Here is a 24,374-nt window from a genome sequence, read left to right on the forward strand (position 1 = left end):
GCAATGAATTGATTTTTCAACCTTAATAAACTGGTGTCACACACAAGCAAGCTAAACCTGGAGTCAACATTTATCTACATTAATAGATAACGATATTGAAAATCTATCTCTGGGTTGTCTGAAAGTAGTAAGAAAAACAGACAATCAATGCCTTCCCTAAAAGTGATGACTGTGAACAAAGAATCGGAAAAGTTTTTGTAACTCCTCTGAAAAAGTATGAGATTGCATCACTTTTAATGCAATCTTTAAATGGTAGACAATTATTCAATGAAAGCACTAGTTTCATTCCCAATATATATGGCATTTTCTTAGTCAAATTGTCAATAAATAAATGCTTTCGCTTGTTCGTTACTATGATTTAAAATACCTCTGTAATGGAACATCTGACAAATCTTTCTAATAACTTAATGAAATATGACTTTAAAAAAAATTCATTAGGGGATTTGTATATGTTTTGTCTAGCAGACGCATTAGTTAAACTGCAGGGGAAAAAAGTGAAAATTGTCTTTTTAAGGACTCAGTAGTTTCTGATGTCTACACATGTAAACATGTTTGGGAAGATACAATTTGCAGTCACCATACATAAAGAAGGTAGATATTTGTTCTCACTGAAAAATCAATATTTAAAAAAAGTATAAGATGTATGTGCAGTATTCTTCATCAATAAAACAACAAAATACAATAACTACTACATATCATTTAATGATAATGCTATAAATATGACTTTGCTAATTTATTTTAGGAAGATGGTCTTCCTTCTCCAAAAGTAAGGTATATTCTGCAGTAAAAGTCTTTGTCATAGTATCTACATGTATATAGGGAAATTAATTTTCTTCAATTTATCCATACCTAAACTTGAAATGTTCAAAGTTTCAAGTTTTCTTTCTTTGGCCTACATAAGCCTTTTTTTTCACTGTTCACCAGCCCTAAATACAGGAAACTAAATTAACTATGGAAGGTCAGTATGGCTTAAATGGTGTGATGATGAATTGCATGTACAAAGATGAATAAAGTTTTTGTGTCATGCATAAATGCTTGCCCTGCCCTTCTGAAGGAACATTCTGTCCCATTTTAACATTAAATAGGATGAGTGTTGTTGAAAAAGGAGAATTTAGCCATCAATGAAATGTGCCTGCAACAAGCTGTCCAAGCTGAGATCCATGCTGGTATAACTTCATATTTAAAGCAATTATTTATACTGTTTTGAATCTTCTGCTGTTGAGCAAGTTCTTGTTTCTTATTTTTCCCTTCAGTTTCATAATATAAATTGTTTGTTCTTACTAGCAAACAAAATCTTAAAAATGTCATCTTCCTTGCAAGAGTTCTATGTCTTCCACCACCTTTTTTTTCTTTTTTTTTTCTCTTAAAAAGCATTTGGACATAATGAGTGCCCAGATCCTGGAGTGCCAATCAATGCTCGACGTTTTGGTGATAATTTTCAGCTGGGGAGCTCAATTTCAGTTATATGTGAAGAAGGATTTATTAAAACACAAGGAACTGAAACAATTACTTGTATGCTAGTGGATGGAAAAGTAATGTGGAGTGGACCTATTCCTAAGTGTGGAGGTATGTTTTAATATTTCTTTCTAAATCAGGAGAACTTGATGTAATGCATTTCAATTGCCACCAAATGAAATTGAGATTTTTGCAAATGAATAGCACAAAGTTTCGCTATTGCTGATACATTAGAATGAAGACGTTGATCTCTTCTGGGTCTTTGGCTATTTTATTTAAAGCTGTTTTAATTTGTTTTAGCTCTCTGTGTCAGTACTTGTGTTTCTTCTATCCACAGTGACTCTAGCCTGGGGAAGACTCTCTTAAAAATTGATTTGTTTTTTATAGAAATTAAGTACTTCCATACCTAGCAACCTAAAATCACACTGTCATACATATTTCCTTTGACTTGTTTATACTAATTGACAATAAAATAAAATCTTTACTTCATTATGTGTCTATATTCTAGGATCTTCGTACCTAAAGGGGGAAAATTAATTCAGCTGTTTGTAATGATTTAAAAAAAAAACAACAAATCGATGATAATATAATCTCTGGTTTGTTAGCTTTTACTTAAAACAGCAGTTTTGTTCTTATTTTCACTATGTAACTGCCTTCCTGACAAAATTTGAGCAATTTTAATGCTTATAATATGCTTTGCATCCATGTTTACTTTCTGTGATGAATGATTATTGTTTCATAGATATAAGGTGTGTCAGTTTCATCAAACAGGATAGGCCATAATACCTTTTCTTTATTATAAGGTTCATGGATCTATTGATCATGAGTCTGATCAACATTGCTACTAAAAATATAAGGTTGCATTTTCAATGTTATATTAAAATCTCAAATTATTGGAAATATTTAAGTGTCAGTCCATGCACAATGATAATATGATTCACAGGTGGTCTGAGACTCTGATTGGAATATATATTGGAGTCCTAAAGTTTGAGACACAGGTATATTTGAATTAGATGGTTTTTATCAGCTGTAGAATTAGATATATTTTTTAAATTTGTAATAAAATTGGAAGGCAAATTAAATTGTTTTTAAATAGACAATTTAATTTGGTCTGTTAGGGTGTTCAGAAGTTTCATTGACTGTGTACACATTTGTCTGTAAAAAAAATAAATGTTTGATATAAATTGTTTGATATAAACTCTATATATACCTCATAATTTCATTGTCATATGTATCAAGTCAAAGGCATAAGCTCCACATACTGACTAGGAATGTGACTGCTGTGCAGTTTTCCTTGCAGTTCAGAATTGTCAGAAATTACAAGTATACAGGAGGGAGCTCTTTAATGATCTGGTGCAGATTAACAGGGTCAACATACTAGTTTTTTGGGGCAATCCTGGCTAGCCTCTGCTGGGACTTCCTCCCAGCCCTGCCTACAGCCCAGGATTCTGTTTCATCTCAGACAGTCACTTTGTTGTCACCAAACCCCTTTCCCTTTCCTGTTACAAATCCAGTCCTGGTCAGCTTTCTCAGGTGGAACTGGATATGTCTGTGAAGGCACTAACTCTGTGTGTATGTGTGTGTATGTGCACAAGTAAGCATCCCTGGTTCCTGGCTTCTTTTCTATAGTGAAGGTGTCCTGCTTTTGCTGTTTCCTGATGATTTTGAGTTTGGGATTCCTGTCCTCATGCCTTTCATCTTTCCTGTATGACGGTTATATGGAGGATTTTCCCATAATCTGTTCTAATATTTTGCTGTTGTACCCATGCTGAAGCTCTAACCTTGGTCTTCCTGCATAACTCTTGTAAGGCTTAATATCCTGCCATTCTGTAGCATCAGTGATAAGCTCTTCAAAAAAAAAAAATTTCTAAAACTATGAATCTACAAGACGTTTAGTGTTTCTGTGAATAGCCTGTTACCCTAAAGGGTTTTTTTCATGCTAATGTAGGAAAACTTCTTGTTTCAACCCATGCACCTCGCTATACAAAGAAATAAATAAAAATGACTACGTGAGAATTCTTAGATCAGACTGAGATTGTCCTTTACTATTTGACATAGGCCTGTGTTTGATAAAGAGATTCTGCTTCATGACCACCTCTAGTTGTGTTATATTTCTAGAGTTTCATTTTGAACACATGAACACTGGGTATGAATCAAACAAGACTATAAGAATGAAGAGGGGATTAATATCACTGTAAAAAAGGTTAGGGAAATAATCCTTTGGCATGATGACTGGAGAGTTTTATTTTCTAAAAAACAAGGCTTTTTAAGATAAGCTCGGTAGCTCAGCTTTTCTGAAGGGAAGTACTCCTGGGTTTAGGAAAGCAGCATGTAATGGTGAAAGTCAAACAAAAAATCCATTTGATATTTATCTGCAAGAGCCATAATCAGAGGACAGATAAGAAACCCTTTTTTTAAGGAAAACTGACAGCAAAACTCTCCTAAATAAAATTGAGAAATCATTCCAAATTTGGTCAATCTTACAGTGTGCATTATTTTTAATGCACTATTCATAGGAATATTTTTGTAATAGAGTTTTGGAGCTTTTTGTATTCTAAATGCAATCTGTGTCATGAAAATTTAGTGAGAATATGGAACTTCATACAAGTGTAGTAATACTGTATTGTAACTGTGGAATGTACTGGCCATCTGGTTCCTATTCTTGTCAATATATTTTGTAGTTTGTAGGCTCTATATGTATTATGAATCTTTCAAAGTGCTTATATACAATAAAATATAGAGATTATGGATGTTTTAGAGTTAACCTTCTGCTTGTTGAGGTAAATATGAGTTTAAATAACTTATTGTTCGACTGACACTGTTTACTGTAGGTAGTATGAAAAAGCGACTCTAAGATAAACGGTGAGAAATGCCCATGTTAAATCCATCAGTGAGTAAAAAAAAAAGAGGCATGCATCTGCATATTTAGAATTGTTTGCAACATACTGAATTCTGAACTCTGTAGCTTCTAGAAACCTTTTCTGTTACCTACACGAGAGGGAAAGAATGGAGCATTATGTCCTAAAAAAAAAAAAAAAGAAAAAAGAAAACAAACCTGTTTACACCAATTCATCATTTTTATATAGGGCCTTGGTATTCTCCTGAGAGAAATGAAGATCAGACAAATGTGCAATAATTCATGGTCCTCAACTTGAAGTTGTGTCAAAGAGAGAAAACTTAATCTATTTTTATGTAATGGAGAAGTTCAGAATAATATAGACAATGATATGTACTGTTCTGTTTTGTCAAAATGAGCAACCAAAACATTTTGCAGGCTCTGATAGATGAAATAACCACAAAAAGAAATGTAATAGCCATGTTTTTTTCAGAAAATGTTGTATATTTTACACTTTTTTTTAGTAGAGACACTAGCTTGTCAACAGTACAGCAAGACCTTTCCAATGTCTTTGTGATATACCATGATAAGCATCGTTAACTGTGGCACTAACTGTGACATAGATTTTGTTGGGGTTTTTTTGTTGTGGGGTTTTTTTTGGGTTTTTTTTTTGTTGTTTTTGTTTTTGGGGTTTTGGGGGGTTTTGTTTGTTTGGTTGGTTGGTTGTTTGTTGTTGTTTTTAATAGAGTAGCCTTGTATGCATAAAGGCCACTGGAACGATGGTGTTATGAAAATCTATGGTGCAGCCTTTTCTTCCTGCAAAGTAACATGTTTCTGCTCTCTGTCTAAATGGAAAAGGCCCTGGGTGTCCTCATGGACACCAAATCCTGGGATGGATAAGGCAAACTGTTGAGCAGGCTGAAGCAGGTGATCTTTCTGGTCTACATGAGTACAGTTTGCAGAAGTATATATTGCAATATTTAAATATATTTTCCAATTAAAAAATATCAACTAATCTTGTAAGAATGGTAAGTATGTGTTTTTCGTGAACGAGGAATTTGAACTGCTAACATGCCAAGCAAAATATATGTGGTATGACAGTAGATTCTGTGTTGTCAAATTTAAAACAACAGTTCACTGATTTCATGCTTTAAACTCAGCACAAACTTCAGCAAGTTTTTCAAGACTCTCTGCCCACAATTAAAATCAAAAGTAATGAAATTTTGTAGAGACTGTATTTTGTTTATATTCTTTAATGCAGAAAATGTATTATACACAAAAGAACACAGTAGGGAAAAGACCTTTTTCAGAATTATTGAACAGTTTATTTCATCTTTTTAAGGTCTTAATTCAGTTATCTCCATCTAATTCTGAACACCACAGATTCTGTCAGCTTTGAAGCAACTGCATCTTCCTGCAACTAGATTTTCAATATTTGTTCATTCTAATTGTCCTGTATTGAAATTGGTAAATATGAATTGTACCTAATAAATCTGTACTATTTACCTCTCTCTTTGTTTCCTTTTTAGCTCCATGTGGTGGGCATTTTTCATCTCCAAGTGGAGTAATCCTCTCTCCAGGCTGGCCAGGGTATTATAAAGATTCCTTGAATTGTGAGTGGGTGATAGAAGCTGAACCTGGACACTCTATCAAAATTACCTTCGAAAGGTCTTGGCTAATGTTTTTATTACTTTTTGTTTTCCAGTTTTTACCAGAAAACAGAGTTATTAGCTTTATCATAAGATTAATTTGCATTATCTTGAAAAGCAAGCAATTTTATTATCACATAGGACTTTTGGAAAGTCCTTCAGAGAACAGATATTATCTTCAGTGTAATTTCTACTTTGATGTGCTGAAAAGCTTTTGAAATTTCTACCCTCTTACCTGTATTTAAACCTGTCTAGCCCCGTAAAATATATTGTCTGTTTTTAAATATTTGCATGTTTCATTTGCTTTTAACTTTATTGCTATGATGAATTACAACTGCTAAGTTTTTTTTTTTCTTTCAAAATCACATAATCATCAACTCTGAAAATCTGAATCAGCTGTGAAAACTAAATTAAATGCAGTCATAATTTTCCACACTCTGGATATTTAATTATCATATCAGCTGAACTATTGTTGTGAAAGGACTGTGTGCTCTCAGGATGGAATTCTAGTGTCCCCAAATTACTGCAGCATTCCACTTTTCCTAGACTGATGTCTGTTACTAAGGTCCCTTGCTCATTCAAAGGATTGAAATGTGCTGAAGCACCTTACATTTCTCATGGTAGAAAGATGTTGGCATTTAATTTGAACTCTTTATCAGAAAACAAGACAAAAAAATGAAATAAAGAATGCTATTCTTCTTACGTTTTAGATAATTTTTAAATTTTAAATAATAAAAAAAATTAGATGACAAACCAGTAAAAAAGTGCCATTGATGATCAAAATTATAATTTACAAATATCATACAAATATTTTTCAGCTGATATTTATGCAACATGTTTTGACTAGGCCTGCTCACACTTGACTTAAAAGAAGGTATTTCTTCATTTTAATGTAATTCAAAAGGTTTTTTTAGCAAGGGATGAAATTCATATTATCTTCATAAAATTTGTCATTGTGATAAGATTTTTGAAACCATTTTTTTATTACTGTATTTCACTCTATCATACAATATACATGGGACAATATAAATGATCAAAGGACAGGTAATATGTACACTTTAGTTATTTTCTATCCTTACCATAACATGAAAGCTAATCTTCCAAAATCACTAGAATGTCATTTAAATTAATGATTTACCAAATTTTTGCCAATTAGAATACAATAAAAAATTTAATAATTCCCTCCTGCTGAAACTTCTGTTAAGTTTTTGAAAAGGAAATTATCATTTCAAATAGTTGATTTTTAATTCAGCGATTCATTTAAACTACATATTTGATGTGGACAGTAATGTCAAAGTAAAAAGTGTTTGCCTTTATATTTACAAAATACAACGCGAACTTCATTTTCTTTCTTTCCACCTGAGTTTTATGAAATCTGACACTCTCTTGCATACAGTCTTTGTTTGTATTACATTAATGCTTTGTCATAAAATTGCACAACCTCTATTACTTTCATAAGACCAAAAAAGAACAAGATGTGATCTCTTTGGATCACAGAGAAAGCTTCTATCCTCTTTATGACACCTTTTTCTCATTGCTGCTTATTTTTGACACTCTTGTCGCTCGTCAGAATTGGTCTGATACACATATTGCTCAGATACAGCAGTCCAGAAAGGCCCTATTTGCAGATAAATGTGTACTTTTATGTATCTCTGTCCAGAAGTACATTTAAAAATACATCTATGTATGTTCACACAGATGCACTTAGATATATATAGAAAAAGTTATTCTATAAATTAAATTATGGAATAAAACTTTATACTGTAATGAAAGAAAACATTTTGTAAACTTCTGTTATGTTATTTACTTAGACATCATTTTTTCCATAGTTCAAATTTGCCTTTTGAGTAATTTATGCATTAGCTTTTTAAAGGCTCATTCCAGTCTTGGCTATGCTTGTTCTGCTGCTTCTGCTTGCAAATTTTTAGCTGCACTTTCTTAAGAGAAAAGGATAATTTTGTTGAAATATGCAGTTTTAAAACTATAGCCAAATGTCTTTCCTATATGATTAAAGAAAACCCTCAAATTTTGCCAGTTTCTCTGCCTTTTAACTTTGTTTTGAGAAACACACATTCTCTTTCTAGACTTCATTGGTGCAAATACCAAAACTTCCACAATATGTGTGGTTGTTTGAAAGGTTTTGAATTTCTTGGTCAGGGATAAATATTTATACTACATGTCTATAAATTTTAAATAATTTTTGGATTTTCTAAGTTTCCCATTTCCGGAGTTGTTTCCTTTTAATCTTCCTACCTTCCCATATCTTCTCTCTTACCACGTTGGATAGGAGTGAGGTACTGCATTCCATGACTGCATGCTAAAGAATTCCAGTGCCAAGGAGACAGAGACATGAGAAAAGGAGATCTACAGACAAATCAAATAACTACAACTGCTAATTTTTGTGCTTTTGGCATGCAAAAAATAACTTTTTCATAAATTGTTATATGATTTTTCATGTATTTTTTAAAACTTTTATTCCTGTTCTACAAGCATAGCTAAGATTAAAAAATCTGTTGATATTTTGTTATAAATCAGTATCTTTTTAGGCTCAATTGAAATGACAGAAGTGAGAAATGGCAATGCCATTCTTGATTGTAATGAAGTGTTTATCATGAAGCCTAATTATGAGTATTTAAATGTGAGGGATGCTGATAGCAAACTACTGATTGGGGTACTAGTCACGTTTGTCTATGGAGCATTTGCTCTGCAGCAGGAAATCCAGACACTGCAATGAGTTGATAAGGGTGTCTCTTAGAAACAAAGATGTGTGTTATAAATATTCAGGCAACTTTATTCAAATAAGACCTCCTAAAAAAAGTGTATGTGGGTTCTCCTGTGTTAAAACTTTTTTTGTGTCTGCCTGTGAGTCCTTCATAAGATTAGACATGGCATAGCAATTAAGACATCCAGGTTAATTTAACAATAATGATCAATTTAGTAGGAAAGAACATTGGAAGGGTCTTGCACGAGCACAGGGTATTTCTTACTCAGTTTCCTGAAAGCCCCTACTGTTTTGTTACATCAAGGGAAAAAAAGTACATAAATATAGCTGATATGTTGAGCATCAAGGAAAAGATATTGAAGGAAAAACTGATGTGAGCATGAGATTTAGGAATTGAATTTAAATTGACTAGTTTTTGAGCTAAACGACCAAGCAAAAGCATTGAACATAATGCCCTCTTCAAATTTGTTTCAGTTCATTTCAGTTAAAAATAAATCTTACATTTTTTTCCATGGGTGATTATTAATTTTTTTCGTCTTCATATTTTTCTGCTATTTGTGGTATTACATATAGTCTAAGTAGTTTGGAGAGGATTTCCTTTATGTCTTTGGAGATTCAACTTAATTTCAACTTGACTTGAGTGGCCCAGTAATTGCATTACATTTATCAGATCCATGGCTTTTTACACCTTCTGTCTCAAGTATGCTTTTGATATAGGCGCCAAGAAAGTTGAGCAAGACTAAATGATCTGTTTCCAAGATTTCTCCTGTGTTGTATGGATTGCTGGAAAAAAACAAAAAAAGAAAACTTTGGAAAGAGAAAGTTATTGCCCAGTAGCTTTTCAGCAGGATGTCATTGCAAGTTACTGGGGGAGCTAACAAAACCCAAAATTTTCAGTTTTCCTGCTTCTAGGGGTAACCCGCTTCATTACTGTAACTCTAGTTACGCTAGTTCTGTGTAGTTCACTGTTCTAGTTTCACTTTAGTTCTGTGCTCTTTTATGCGTTATTTAGTGGGAGCAGAACATCAATAAAAGAAAATACATGTTTTGTGGGTTTACTTTGTCTTCTTGTCTTTTGCCAGACTCCTTTAGATCTTTAGGCTCAAACTCATGGGACATAAATACTGAAATATCGAGTTCCTCAGTACATTGGCTTTACTCAAGCAGTTCTTTGAATGGATTTCACAAAGCTGAGTTAGGCGTCTAAGTAAATCAAAGCGAGAATTAAGGCTATCTAAGGGTTGTTGTAAGATCCTGCTGTTAAATGTTGCTTTTTTAATTCTGGAAAGGTTTTTCAGTAATCCCTCAGAGTCCATTATAAAGCATTATGATTGATCTAAAGTCTGTCATAGCAAGAAACAGATAAACCACTGTCAAAATACCATACAGGTGTTTGGAATTGCTGATACCATCTAAAAACAAGACAAGCAAGGAGTTATCTAGCAGCACTATCACAGTCAGCTTTTCCTTGACAGAGAGAGCACACATACTGTATTTAATGATTTCTAAAAACAACTCCTAGTTGTGGGTTTTTCTTCAAATAACTTCCGTCACTACTTTGGACTGAGTCTCAGCTGGCAGAAAGCCACTGGAGTCGAAAGTCAAGTAATTCTATCCCTGCTTGTAGATGATTGTAAGGTAGGAACTCAAAAGTATGAGCCATTGATGATACAAAGTGCCTGATGATATTTTTGCCAAATACATAAACATGCCCTCCATATAATTTAATTAATTATTCAAAAAGGAAAAAGAATATTATAAAATAGCATATGCAAGTAATATTAGTATTTATTAACAAACTGTTTCTAGCTTTTGTTTCCTGCCATACAACCCAGCTCAAGGAGTTTAAATTTATTTCACATCTTTCTAAGGAACTAACTTGGAATTTTATTGTTGTATAAATTATACAGGATAATTAATATTATTGTAATGGTATTGAAAAATAGATATGTGGAGAAAAAATATTTCCAGGAAAGGTGCATAGTTTAAAAAATATGGGTTTATTGAATTTTTTTAACTGTCTCTTAAATTTGTGCCTCTGTGTGTTTCCACAATTCCAGATTTCAGACTGAATTGAATTATGATGTTTTGGAAGTTCACGATGGACCTAACCTATTATCTCCACTTCTGGGTTCTTACAATGGTACACAGGTCCCACAGTTTCTGTTTAGCAGCAGCAATTTCATGTATCTTCTCTTTACAACTGATAACAGTCGTTCTAACAATGGATTCAAAATTCACTATGAAAGTAAGTACTTCTGTGTTGTATTATTTGGTCTACCCTCCCCTTCAATGTTTACCCCAGCCACGTACAGATGTTATTTTGGCTAAATTTCTGTTATTTCCCAATCTGAGAAAGATTTAGTTATGTTAAACTGCAAAAGAGATGACCACTAATTTTGTTTATATTTAATGTCATTGGTGTACTGCTCTGTGCTTTAAGAATCTAATTATGAGAATGAGAAGCAAATGCCTTTCTTCTGGAGGCTGCTTTTATGTCTTATATTCTTATATTTTATGCAATGCATTTTTATGAGTGTAAAATGGCATGAGATCAGGAAGATATGAAAAACTAAGAAAAAAACTGAATTAGTGTTCTGGTTGATATATCTGCAGCTCTCAGTGAAGGTAGGAGAAAATGCAGTTTTCATAATGACCTGAAAATCAAGAAATGGAATTGGTTGATTATGGATTTTAAGGATTCTAAAAACCTGCCTGTATGATTTTTTTCTGACGTAGAAATACTCGTTTGTCCTTATTATAGTCATATAAACTATGTTGCAGAAAGTATCTCTAAGATTTCTTACTTCATGAATTATTAAAATTCCAATGTTGAAATACTATAATTCAATTTACGTTTTGTCTTTCTAAATATAACTTCTGCTGCAGTAATTCCTACTTATATGAGAAATAATATTTTTCCTGTAATCATTATCTTATTTGCTTAGATTGCTAGAGGTCATTGGCACATTGCTTGTACTTCTGCTTGTTGGAATTACCACCAAAAATTTCCAGATGTTCTTAATTTTTAACATTATTTTTTGCAATTTTCACTATTCCTGGCTACTATAAGGTAATAAAACTAATATACATAGGAGAGATATTGCCAGATAAAATTTGGATTGATTTGAACTCCAGTGAATGTTAAATTCAGGCTGTTTATTGAAAAAAAAAATCTCTTATTATACCAAAATTATTATCTGTCCTTGGATTCACACACAAACATTTATATGTATAATCTTCTGCATTATGAAAAAGTGATGATTTTTTAAGGTTTTCATCCATTCTGAAGTTTGAAGAAAGGCTATCCTAACACATCAGGAACACTAGATTAAGATTGCCCACCAAGACACTAAATCCCTAGAAAGACTGAATAATGTTAAATGGTAGAAATTATACTTTGGGAATGTGAACAGCAAAAAGAAGAAATCTGCACTTATTACAAATAATAAACAGTTTCAATTAAATAAAGTTGGAAAGGAAACCTGAAATTTCTTTATAAATAAATTCTTGAATTTCATTATAAAATCCTATTTTTTTGGTAAGACTGATTCACACCCCAGAGTTCTCTACACTAGTGGAGAAAGAAAGTGAAATTTATACTATTAGAGAGCATGGAAAACATATATTCTTACCACTTTTGCGCAAAATAAACAATTTTCAGTATTTTCTTTTCTGCTTAATGGCCCCTGTTTATCCACAGAAGTCTAGTATTCATTTTATTTTTGCTTAATTCTTAATGGTTCCTAATCTTGCATTATCCAGTACAATCCAATTCTGTTTTCCTTTTTGGGAACACAAATAATAATGATCAGTGTTCTCCTATTCATAATTTCTTCTCCTTTCAAATATTGTATTGAAAGCTAAGATCTTTTAAATGTTCACAACTTTTATGCTAATTATATTTTTCCTCAATGAATTTCTATGTAATTAAGGATTTTTTGTGACTTCTATGTAGGAATAAAAGGAATAGCATCCATTAAAAATCTTGTACTGAATACTTCTAGTAATTTACTAACTTCAGTATTATCTGTAAAGGGTTGAGTTTTTTTCATTATTTTTTTATAATGAACTTCTCTATATGAGCTTTATATATGAACATTTCACTGGGAAATAATCTAAAAAGGTTAAATTTTTTAGCACACTTTGAAATCCTTTATCAATTAAACTTCTTTTTATTCTTTTCTGCTATTCTGTATCTTCTCAATGTCTCATATATCAAATAACACTAGGTATTAGTATGATTTATGTAAATAAATGATCTACGTAAATATTTAAAATAAAGGTGTCAGAAGAAATGTAACCAATTTCAGCTATGCTAGCAAATTTTGATCAGGAAAAAATAAAGGCTGGAAATCAGAGTTTTGAGTGATCATCAAAGCTTTTTAATATCAGCATCAGATAAAAAGTCATTTAATGTTACTAAGACAAGATCAAATAAAATATCCTTTAAATTTGGGATATTTTTCTTATTTTTCTCTGCAACAATGGCAGGATCCAAAGTGTGATCCATAATTGTAACATGGAGAAGAATAGTGGAAAGTAATTTACTGTAAATGGGAGATAATGAAGCCTTCACCTCACAACAATCACAACCTATTACTTAAATTAATTTTTAAAAATTTATAGGTCCTTTGTTTAATTATTTTTCCCCCCCTTTTTTTTTTTTTTTTTTTTTTTTTAATCTAGGTGTAACTGTTAATACTTACTCTTGCTTGGATCCTGGCATACCAGTGCATGGACGTCGTTATGGACATGACTTCTCTATAGGTTCCACTGTCTCGTTTAGTTGTGATCCAGGTTATAGGCTCAGTCATGAGGAGCCTTTACTATGTGAAAAAAATCACTGGTGGAGTCACCCACTCCCAACTTGTGATGGTAAGGATGAACAGATTTAATACAGAGTACTTTAAGATATGCAAGGTTTGCCAAACTATTGTTAGTCAAAATGAGCTAAATGCCAGAGCCTGTAAAACCTATATTTTTAGGAAAGAAAAAGAATAGTTAGAGGAAATAAATGCCATATAACTCTGAGATGAGACATTTGAAACAGAGAATGATATATAGTTATTTAATCCTGCAGATAACTGAAGGTATGTCTATCTGAATTTATGTAACTGTGAGCTAACTGATTGAAAACTTTGTGTATATCTGGTTGTAAAGCACTTATTACAGCTTAAAAATATTTGTGTTTGGGTATCCATCTATGGACACAGATTGCTGACATAAAAATCATGAAATTAAGTTTATTTGCACGTGACTCAAAAACTTCCTTTTTTCCTGCTTCCTGATGATCACTCTCTTTATATCTTATTAACAGAACTTCTCACCCTTCAATCACTGTGGAAATTTGTTAGGACCACACTATATCTGGTGATTATTAAACCAGACAATAGTGGTCTCCACCATATCATTAAATCTGAAGAATTATCTAGCATTTTCAGTCATCTCTTATAAAGTGAATTGTTAATTTTAATGCTTTCCCAGTTGGGGTCATATCAATTGTATGTACTGTTTAGATTGTAATGTTCATTCAGTTACATTATTTGAGATATTTACTTCTTAAAACAGTTTCCCTCCTTGCAGCATGGTGCAAGTTTTTGATGTTAAAAATGTTTTCAGGAATAATATAACCATTTGATTCTAAGTTACTTTTTAACCAGAGTACGTGTCCTGAGCTTTTATGAGCTACAGAATATATATGATACTGTATTTTTTCCAATACACTTAGTGTCTCAGGACAATAATTTTGAAAGAAAGATCTGAATGAAGACTGATGCAGAAGCTCAATGAATCATGTGTGATTTGTCATATTGAAGACTATTCATTCCCACTGCATTACTTTCTTTAGAAAATGGTAGGGACTTCTTTGGCCTTCAGATTGTTTCATTAGGAACTGCTTTGGGATTTTATGTTCAGGAAGTTGAAGGTGTCGGTATATGGTAATACTCAAAATCTGTGGTAGCAGAAAGGGATGTGAATAATTACTTTGCTGAAAATGGCCCTCTTAGTCTCTCCAAGTCCATTTTCTGAAAAATTCTACATCTCAGTCAGGTTCTTTCAATGAAGAATTGCAGGGTTCCCACAGTCTGCAGTTAAGGGGACTATTTTGCTGAACAGACCACAAAACTAGGATGTGTTTTCTAATGGTGATAGGCACTAGATGCTAACCATGTAAAACAAACAATCACACTCCCTATGAATACTGTGCTCTGTTGTGAAATAAACTTACGTATTATGATCAATTTCTTCCTAAAGATGCTGAACTAGTATGCAATTCATTAGGTAAATGAGGTTTCTTTTTCTCCAGAGCACATTGCTAAATGGTGATTTCCAATTCAATAAATATGTTGTAAAGGTAGGATTGAGTACATTTATTCTACTAAATGCAATCAGTTTATGGTTGATGCAATTTCAATTTCATTGCTGAATTTCTTCTCTGGTGGAATGTTTTTTAAAATAATCCAGTCCTTGCACTGCAGGCAAGAAAGGGCATTTGCTAAATAGGCTGTTCTTTGCATAAATTATGAGTATGGGTTTGTATTAATCATATCACTAACAACACGTCATTCACTATTACTGTGCATTCAGAAATCTTACTTTGATGGTTTCCGAAGAGACAAGTTCTACATAACAAGTTTTGATTGTTCTTTTCATAACTGCATCTCTTTTTTTATAATTACATCGTGTAGTGATGTGGAGACAGACCATGGTAATTGCGCAGATACGTCATGGCAACTCATGAGTGGGTGCAATTTGGAAAAGTGACTATAGAAGGAAAAAATTTAAACTTCTTAAAGCAAGTTCCTCCTCAAAGTGGAACATGGTATTCACTGAAATTCTGTCATTTGAGGGAGTGTAAACTAAATTTTTCATTATGTGTTTGATGTTGCACAGATAAACAAATAGCTAAAACAGGTGGTTACAAGCTTTGTTGGGAAACACTGCTTGTATTGAATCTATACCATTCTCATGTACCAACTACATATGATTCACTTTTTATCTATGTATCTGGAAAGCCTTGAATTTCTTAACTGTAATCACCACCCAGTGCTTAACTAAAAAGACGAAATTGTGTCTTATAATGTCCTTTCTATATGAATACTACAAGAGAATTTTGCTTTTAAGCTTTGAATATATGTAAGGAACCCTCTTCTACCGAGTTTATGAATTACTCGAGAAATCCCATCAAAAATTACAGGAAAATGAATGTAAAAGTTAAATATCTACTTACGAGTGTAATGTGCTCTTTATTCCCTTCATCATAACATTAAATTAAATGCTAATAGATCATTCTTATTCATTATTTGATTTAAAAATATTGTTATTTCCCCGATCTTAATTTACTTAAGAAAATTAATAAATAGAATGAAAATAATTCAAGCAAGATAAAAAAACCTTTAATGTTTATATTGGAAACCCCTAGATGTCCAAATGAATTAGCAAACATGACTTATGCAGTACACGAGGAACATAGGGAATAATGCAGAGATGTTATGTCTTTTCTGTTTACATCTCTAAAACACAAATAATAATTCCATTAAAACACAGCTGTTAAAAAACCTGCTTCAAATACTCAGTGAAGTAGAGGCCAGAATTGGAAATGTAGAGCATGTCTGGTTTATTTTAGATTTAAATGAGAGAGTCAAAATGAAAGTTTATATTGTGCGCAATCTGGGCTACACTAGTTTATATTAAATAAATCTCTTGCGTAATATAACTCAAGTCCAAGGTTTATTTCTTGAAGCTCAGTAGGTTTATTTGATGTCCATATCCTTATTTATTTACCCCCACTGAACTACATCCCATTTTAAGATACATTACATTTTCTATAATTAGGGAAGACAAATGCTGAAGTTACTTGGTCTGTGAAGCACAGCATATTAAATTCAAACTCTAATTCACTGTTTCAATATTTTAAAGGCTATTTATATGCCACTTTTATTATCCAATTGCACAATAAATGAAAATCTTAGAATTACATTTTTAGTTGGAAGTTAGAGTCAATTAAACAAATTAATTTAATGAGGCCTATGTGTGTTTGTGCACACATATATTTGTATTTAGACATATATACACAAAGATATTTCCATATAAATAGATTTTTTCTTTTTTTTCTCCGCAGTCCTTTCTAAACTAGCATATGTTATTAGTCTTCTTTGATGATGCTTCAAATCTAAAGCTAATTGCTATTGCTAATCAATTCTAATTGTGTGTTTTCCCATTACTTCTGAAAACCAAATAGTTTTCACTTATGTGTGCTTACAACAAAATGAACTTCTGCAAAAAAAAGTGTGTTTTTTTTTTTTATGAAAGCTTTTGTTCTTCTTAAGAGTATTTTATCTTTCCTGAAAAAATTGAGATGCATCATTTTATGTTAGTGTCTGAATTGCAGGTGGTGATTTATGGCTAGTCTCTTGAAAAATCTTTACTTAAGGAAATAATAGGTGATACCATTTGAAAATGTGACAGCAAACATAATTAGTGGTTGTTGAGTTTTCCTGATGGTTATAAAAAGCAAAATTTAAGAGAGCGTTCTATGAATAAGTGTTAAGCTAGCTATACAGGATGACCCTGTGCAGGAAGGGAATATACAAACTGACTTCTACAGTAAAATATAAACATGCTAAAACCAGAACAGCAGGCATGTGAGAATAAAATGGAAAACACAAACAAACAAATACGAGAAACCACGTCATTATCAAATGTGAAGTGTCCTAGAAATCTGTTTCTGTAGCATAGCTGCTATGATAAAACAGCTAAGTACTTGCACTTTTTAATGCAGGGTTCAAGAGATGGAAACCATATCTTATTGAAGCAGATTAAAAAAACCCTGTCTCATTACTGATCCAAAATCATAGATTCTTACACGGTTTGCTAGCCTCCCCAAGTGAGACCCCAAGAGGGAATACAACATAATGACAGTTTAGCAGAAGATCAAATGGGTAAAAATAGGCTATGAATAAATTTAGGCTGAAAATGATAAGGCTATTTCTACTATTGCAAGATTGATTTCCTATAACAGTTTTATAGTAGCATGAAATATGGTCTGAAGTGGAAGTTTGCTATGAATGACAAAAGTCAAGCATTTTTATTACAATTATTAATATATTTTTGGGATGAAGCATGGCCTGCATGTCTCCCACTGAGACACGAGCAGCCTAACTAAAGGTTCTGAAATTATTTGGGCCAAAATTTATTTTCAAAATATATATTGGACCATTTTCTAAGATAGACTTGCTTTTTGTCACTTTTTTTTGTGATTGATCATGTTACTGACCAAAATGAATGCAGTTGCAACAATAGAGAGTGTAAGTAATCAACCCAATATTGTAAGAATTTATTTCAGCAGAACATCTGAACCAAACTCCATTATTAAATTGGAATCCTCATTCATAGTTATCCAAAAGTTGCTTCTTAAATTGTTGCATCATTTTTGATCACCACAGTGTATACTTCCACATATTGATCTGTATTTCATACAACCACTTATATATATCTTTCTCTTAACTTTTTGTTCTTTCATTCTTGTTGTTGTTGTTTTGTGGGGTTTTTTTGTCAATTTTCTTTTTATTTTGATTCTCACTATTTGGAAAACAGTATTGCAGGCGTGTCCTGATTCATCTTCTCTGATTGCATAAAAAAAATAATTAGGGTGCTAACATAATGTTCCATTTTCCACATTAGAAATCAAAAGTAGTGCTTTTTTTCCTTAAGTATTCATTCTACTTTTACTCTTTCCTAGCTTCCATCTTGGTATAATCAGACAAAGTGAAAGAAAGGTAGAATCTGGAAATACGTGTTTATCCTTTGCAGTTCTTTTTTTTATGTGCTCCTGTTTTCCTTTGCACTCTGAAAAACAGTCAGATACTAGTAGTGATATTACATGCTCGGGCTGTTAGCCATCTTATCAGGGCCAGTTGCACATCTACCATTTCAGATTTGTCAGCTTGGCTTTATTTTCTAAAAGGCTGCTCCCTTGATGCCTTTTTCTGCCATCTGCTAGCCTTCACAGAGTTACATTGAAGGCCTGATGGCATGCCATAGATGTTTTGTCACTATTTGCATTGCTGAAATGTTTTCCAAACACCCCCTGTAAAATATATTATTTGGTCTCTAGCCCATGATTATAAAAACTGGCTGTATTTATTATTTAATGGATGAAGTAGATAGTTGCCATCAGGAGCTCCAATAATATGCTGTCACAGCCCTGGCTGTATTTTGCTAATGTCTAAATAGAGCAAGATCAGATTTTAAGGTGGCAGTATTTGCCTTTAGTGTCTCCTCATCAGAGAAGTGAGGAGGAAAATTAATATGGAAGGAGGTTGTTTGCCTGTGGCAACACTGAAGAGATTGGGCAAATGTGGTCCTAGAATGCCTTATTTCAGCCTGTGGTACTGGATTTGTAAATTTTCATCTTACAATTAGGCCAACAAAGGCTCGAAAGTTGGCAGGAGAAATAGCACATACAAAGCAATCATGAGGCTATCCAGACAAGTAAGCATGCTTAAAATGGAAATATAGTTAGTTAGAATGACCAAACAAATTTTAGCTAGGCAGGATAGGGCAGCCTTCAACCTAGTATATAGGATGAAATTTCATTTCTGATTTATAACATAAGGCTTATTAAATGTATACTTCTTTTTGTGCCCTGAACACAATGATGATATCAAGTGCCATAACCTCATCATGAAAAATAATTGATCTTTATGAAAACATTCCACAGTGCTACTGAAATACACTGTATTTCATTGACACAAATGTCTGCTTAGGTAAAGGGTGATATTGAAGGTACATTCTAGGTGTTCTTTTGATTCCCTGTCTGCTGTGTCCTCAAATCAGTTATGAATTTACATCTACAAGCAGGAGATTGCGACATGTCCATGTATTTATTCTCAAATATATAACATTAACAGCAAAGGCATAATGGGTATAACTTCAATCATTTACTCCATGAAAGTGTAGCAGAAATTTCCATAAGCAGCATAAATATCAAGACATAGCAGAAGAAGCAGCATGATGCAGCAAATTAACTCACAGCAACTTACTCCTGAAGTACGTAATGTTTGAGCAGGCACTGAAAGGCCAAATTTCTCCCCCCTTTATGAGTCACACTGTTGAGTGCTGCGCTAGGAATTGCTGCTGGAGGAGATGTTACAGGAGGGGTAGCAGCAGGTCAGACCAGCTAGGGCAGGGGGGAGAGCATCTCTTAGAAAGAGGCATTGCTCCTTCAACCTCTGACAGGCTCCTTCCCTCTCCCTCATTGCTGTGGCAGCAGGGTGGGAAGCACAGACATGAGCAAGAAACAGTTGAGTGGCCGGTTATAGAACAAGAAGAGGGTTTGACATTTGTATCAACTGGAGTTACAGACAAAGAGCTGCTGTTTACATCTCTCCAAAAGTGCCTTTGAAGACCTTTAACATCTCCTAAATATAAGAGAAGAATTTGTGTTAATTACTTTGGAAGGACGGCTCTTATGGAGAGCTTCAATCAACTACTGGAATGGTCTAGATTATTTGATCTGAAACTGGTGACAATAGTTCACTGTTTTTGTTCTAAAATATTTCTGCAAAATAATTTTGTTAATGCATATAATTAGTCTAAGGAAAATAAAAGTAATGGATGCTTTTAACCTTGAGAAAAAAACCAGAACTACTCATTTGTTTTATAATGTGTGCCCTTCTGAGATAATCTATATCCAGAGAACTCTGATGTAATAACTTGGTACTGAATTTTAATAACTGTTATTGATATATGATAATTTTAAAATGCAAGACTCTTCCTTACTAAAAATTACTTGATTAATGTTGTATTTCAAAAACCCTGGAACAGAAAATCATTGAGCTGTACATTTTTGTCAGTGTTGTAATGACTAAATTTTTGTATTTTGCATTAATTAAAGCTGTAATTTAATTTTTGTATTGCTCAATTACCGATTACTTTTATTGAAATTATAGAAACGCTTATTCTTATATTGGAATCTGCCATTAGCACTATCATCATACCTATGAACACATAACCAATAATAATAATTGTATTCATGAAACCAGGTTGACCTTCCCTGCACAAATATTTTAAGTAAATAATTCTTCAATGGCTAAGATCCACCATTTTGAATCTTCAGCCCTGGCTTCTGTTTAAGTGGTATTGTTTGGCTCTCTGTCATCTGCCTTCATCTCACTGCTGAACTTAACAATTTTCAGAGGCTCCAGAAATCTGAAAAAAACAGCTAATGAAACTTGATTTTTATTTTCTTATGCATATTAAACACAAATTAATTAATAATTGATGCATTTCTTTTTGTATTGTATAAAAATGGCCTGTAGTCATATCTGAAATTACTAAATCATTTGAGTAATTACTTTTAAATAATTTTAAAGGTAGAAATTTTTAGTTTTGTTTTCTCACATTTTCTCTTATCTGTATGTTTTCTGTTATTTATTCTGTTATTTTTATTATTATTAATGCTATTATTTTCTTTGTTTCTAGCTTTATGTGGTGGAGATGTTAGAGGACCTAGTGGAACAATTTTATCCCCAGGTTATCCTGATCTATATCCAAATTCACTGAATTGCACATGGACTGTGGATGTTACCCATGGAAAAGGTAAATAAATCCTTTTTTTTTTTTTTTTTTTTTTTTAAGTATATAAGTTCAGTATTCTCTGCTCTAGAAGGATACCTAGGTTAGCACCAAAGCACTTGGATTTGCATTGCTGATTTTTGGGTTTGTTTAAGTTTCTTTCCCACATAATGAAAAGTCAGTAAGAAAGAATGATGTAATGGCTGATCCCAGAAGCTGAAGGACAAATGGTTTTTAAGTAAGAGGTGGTTATTTCTTGAAGTCAGATTTCAGAAAAATATGTAATAGTGATTTTAGCTCTTCTCTGAGAGGTTAAATGATGCTTAGGACACAGATGGAAGCTGGAAATTCCAGGTAGCAAAGTTTCCTAGAAATAATGTGTCCTAGTTGCTTTCAAATGAAAAGTTTTGGTACTAGATGAGATGGATCATACTTTTAGGTTTTTGTTGGTATTTTTATATTAAATATGGGAGTGACTCTTGTACTATGGGTGGAAAGAGCTAGAGAGGTATAAGATTTAATGTTAGGGGAAGGAGACAGATGTCATAGGAGAAATTTAATACAAAGAGAGTAAGCTGGTAGCACAAAAAGGAGAATTATATTGTAACACTGGAAAGAATACAGAAAAAGAAATGACAGGGAGAAGAAGGAAGGCAAGTTCAGTTCTGAATTTCATCAATGTTCTCTATGAGGGCATGAAAAATGTGACAAAGTATGCTGATGATGTATTCCTCTAAGAAAGAGTTATTGATAACATAAAAATAAGACTTCAGATAAAGAGAACTGTGCTGATCTGTGATCCCCTTATTCTATTTTGTACAAGTAGTGTGATAGTTTCTCATCTAGATGTTAAATCACTCTGACTGGTCGTCCCACTTAAAACTCCTTAAAGCATTAAAGTGGTAAAGTGTGTCTCTCAAAATTATTGCTCCAGCTCTTCCAGTAATAAGAGTAGTCTCTCTTATTACCAAGTGATGCCTTTGTGTCAGTGTAATTTGATTCTAAATATCCACAGTGAAAGAACTTCCTGAACTTAGTGATGCTACATCACATGCTACATTTGCCTTTGTTATCTCTAGGTATGATACATGGCTTTTAGAGTTATGGGAATATAAGGGACTGTGTATCTTTTGTTCTTCTGGATAAGCAAAAAAGACTAAAAGAAAGTGTAAAGAAACTGTTAGACCTGTAGTCATTTATCTTGCACTCTGTCTGAGAAGTCATTGGATAACAGCACAAGCTTTATAATCTGAGAATTGAAAGCAAGTAGCAGAGATGGATAAGAGTTTAGCTTCATGGAGTAATACATGACAGAAAATGATGTATCCTACAGTAAAAATGAGGTCAGATTAAGCCACCATTTTCAGGATTCTTGAAAGACATAACTCTTCCATTTCTCTTAAATTAAGAATAGGATTATGGAGAAAAGTACTTGGGAAGTTTTGGGGGTTTCTTTAATTTTCTTTTCCTTTTTAGAAAATGAAGAAATTTTTTTGTGATTCATTTTTTTTCTTAAAACCTCAGCTACTTAATAGTACTTAATAGACAAGTACTTTATTTGTCCCAAAATAAAAGCTGAAATTCTCGATGTTATAATATTTTACATGAGCCTGTTAAGAAAACCCACTATATATGATAAGACTCCTGGGAAAACAAATTTGCAGAAATAAAATATAGAGGGGAAGACATAATAGTATAAATATGGATATTTATTAGCCCATATACACTGAAACATGTATGCACACATATTTATAGGCTCATATACTTGTTTGATTCAATGTCATGTAATGATACAGTCTTGGGGCAGAGTAGCTGGAAAGCTGCTCAGTGAAGAAAGATTTGAGGGTGCTGGTTGACAGCAGCTGAGCAGGATCCAGCAATGAGCTCAGGTGGCCAAGAAGGCAAAGGGCATCCTGGCCTGGATCAGAAATGGTGTGGCCAGCAGGACCAGGGCAGTGCCTGTATCTCTGTACTCAGCACTGGTGGTTCTGTGTCCAGTTCTGGGCCCGTCAGTACAAGAAAGGCATCGAGGTACTGGAGCATGTCAAAAGATTGGACATTAGGAGAAAATTTCTTCATGGAAGGAGTTATCAGTCATTGAAACGGGCTGCCCAGGGAAGGGTCATCCCTGGAGCCATTTAAAAAACATGTTGATGTGGCACTTAAGGGCATGGTTTAGTGGTGGACTTGGCAGTGCTGGATTAGTGGTTGGACTCAATGATCTTAGAGGTCTTATCCAAACTAAACTACCTATGATTCCATAATTTTTATATTGTTGTATGGAAATGTTATTAAGGAAAAACATTAAGCATGTATGCAATGTCACAATTTGACTTGGACATTTTGATTCGTGCTGTTCAAAGAGCTTCCAGAAAAAACTGTGAGTGGGTATTTGCTCTGAGTAGGAAATAGTGTGTGAAATCCTCATATTTTGTACTTGTTGGCAAAAGGCTATTAATTCTTTAAGCTCTTCCTGTTGTACTGCATGAGGAAGATATCTGTCCTTTTATGATAATAAGTCACAGGCTTACTTAATTTAAATTTCTAACAGTTAAGTTCTATGTCACAGTGAACTAGTCAAATAGGACACTCTGTATTTAATGGAAAAATGCATATATCTCTAGGATATGAGTCATTGCACCCAGAAAAAGCAGATGGAATGAACTATCCTCTGAAGGTACCTGTTCATCTCCATCCATATGTAGTGTCCAGTGGGTTAACATAGTCCCCAGAAGAAATGTCTATGGGGAGTCTGAGTGACTAAGGTTTACATAGTTACCATTTAGAAACATTAACCCCATATATATAAATGGGTTATTTTAACAAGAGGGAGAAATAAACTTTGTTCTGGATATCTCATTTTCTGCTCTACTTCATGGCTGGTATAATTCCAACTTCAGAACACCAAGGAGTATCTTCTACTATTGACTAACTATGAGATGATTTTTACTTTAGACAATTTTGGGGTTTTTTTCTACCAAGTTTTGTAGTTTCATGTCAGACTGCCAAGGAAAAAGTATATAACTTGTAACTCCAGAATGCTGTGAGGTACTTTCTTATGCACAGATTTTATGTTACAACTTCACACTGCTATTACATAATAACAGGTAATTAAATGCATAGTTTTAGT

The 24,374-nt window shown here is 33.1% G+C and overlaps 1 protein-coding gene across 3 annotated transcripts in view; it reads left to right on the forward strand.

Annotated features, from left to right (window-relative positions):
• CSMD3 (CUB and Sushi multiple domains 3) overlaps nucleotides 1–24,374 on the forward strand; it is a gene marked incomplete at both ends in the record, with an annotated part of 576,542 nt that overhangs the window by 336,123 nt on the left and 216,045 nt on the right. For all 3 annotated transcript variants that reach the window (XM_084217912.1, XM_084217913.1, XM_084217914.1), the window contains 5 exons: nucleotides 1,372–1,566; nucleotides 5,821–5,959; nucleotides 10,723–10,910; nucleotides 13,352–13,540; nucleotides 21,152–21,268. In XM_084217912.1, the coding sequence (XP_084074038.1) occupies nucleotides 1,372–1,566; nucleotides 5,821–5,959; nucleotides 10,723–10,910; nucleotides 13,352–13,540; nucleotides 21,152–21,268 (828 nt within the window). The remainder of the gene's footprint in view (nucleotides 1–1,371; nucleotides 1,567–5,820; nucleotides 5,960–10,722; nucleotides 10,911–13,351; nucleotides 13,541–21,151; nucleotides 21,269–24,374) is intronic.

This window comes from Fringilla coelebs (assembly GCF_963513975.1).
Source record: "Fringilla coelebs genome assembly, chromosome: 1".
NCBI lineage: Eukaryota > Metazoa > Chordata > Aves > Passeriformes > Fringillidae > Fringilla > Fringilla coelebs.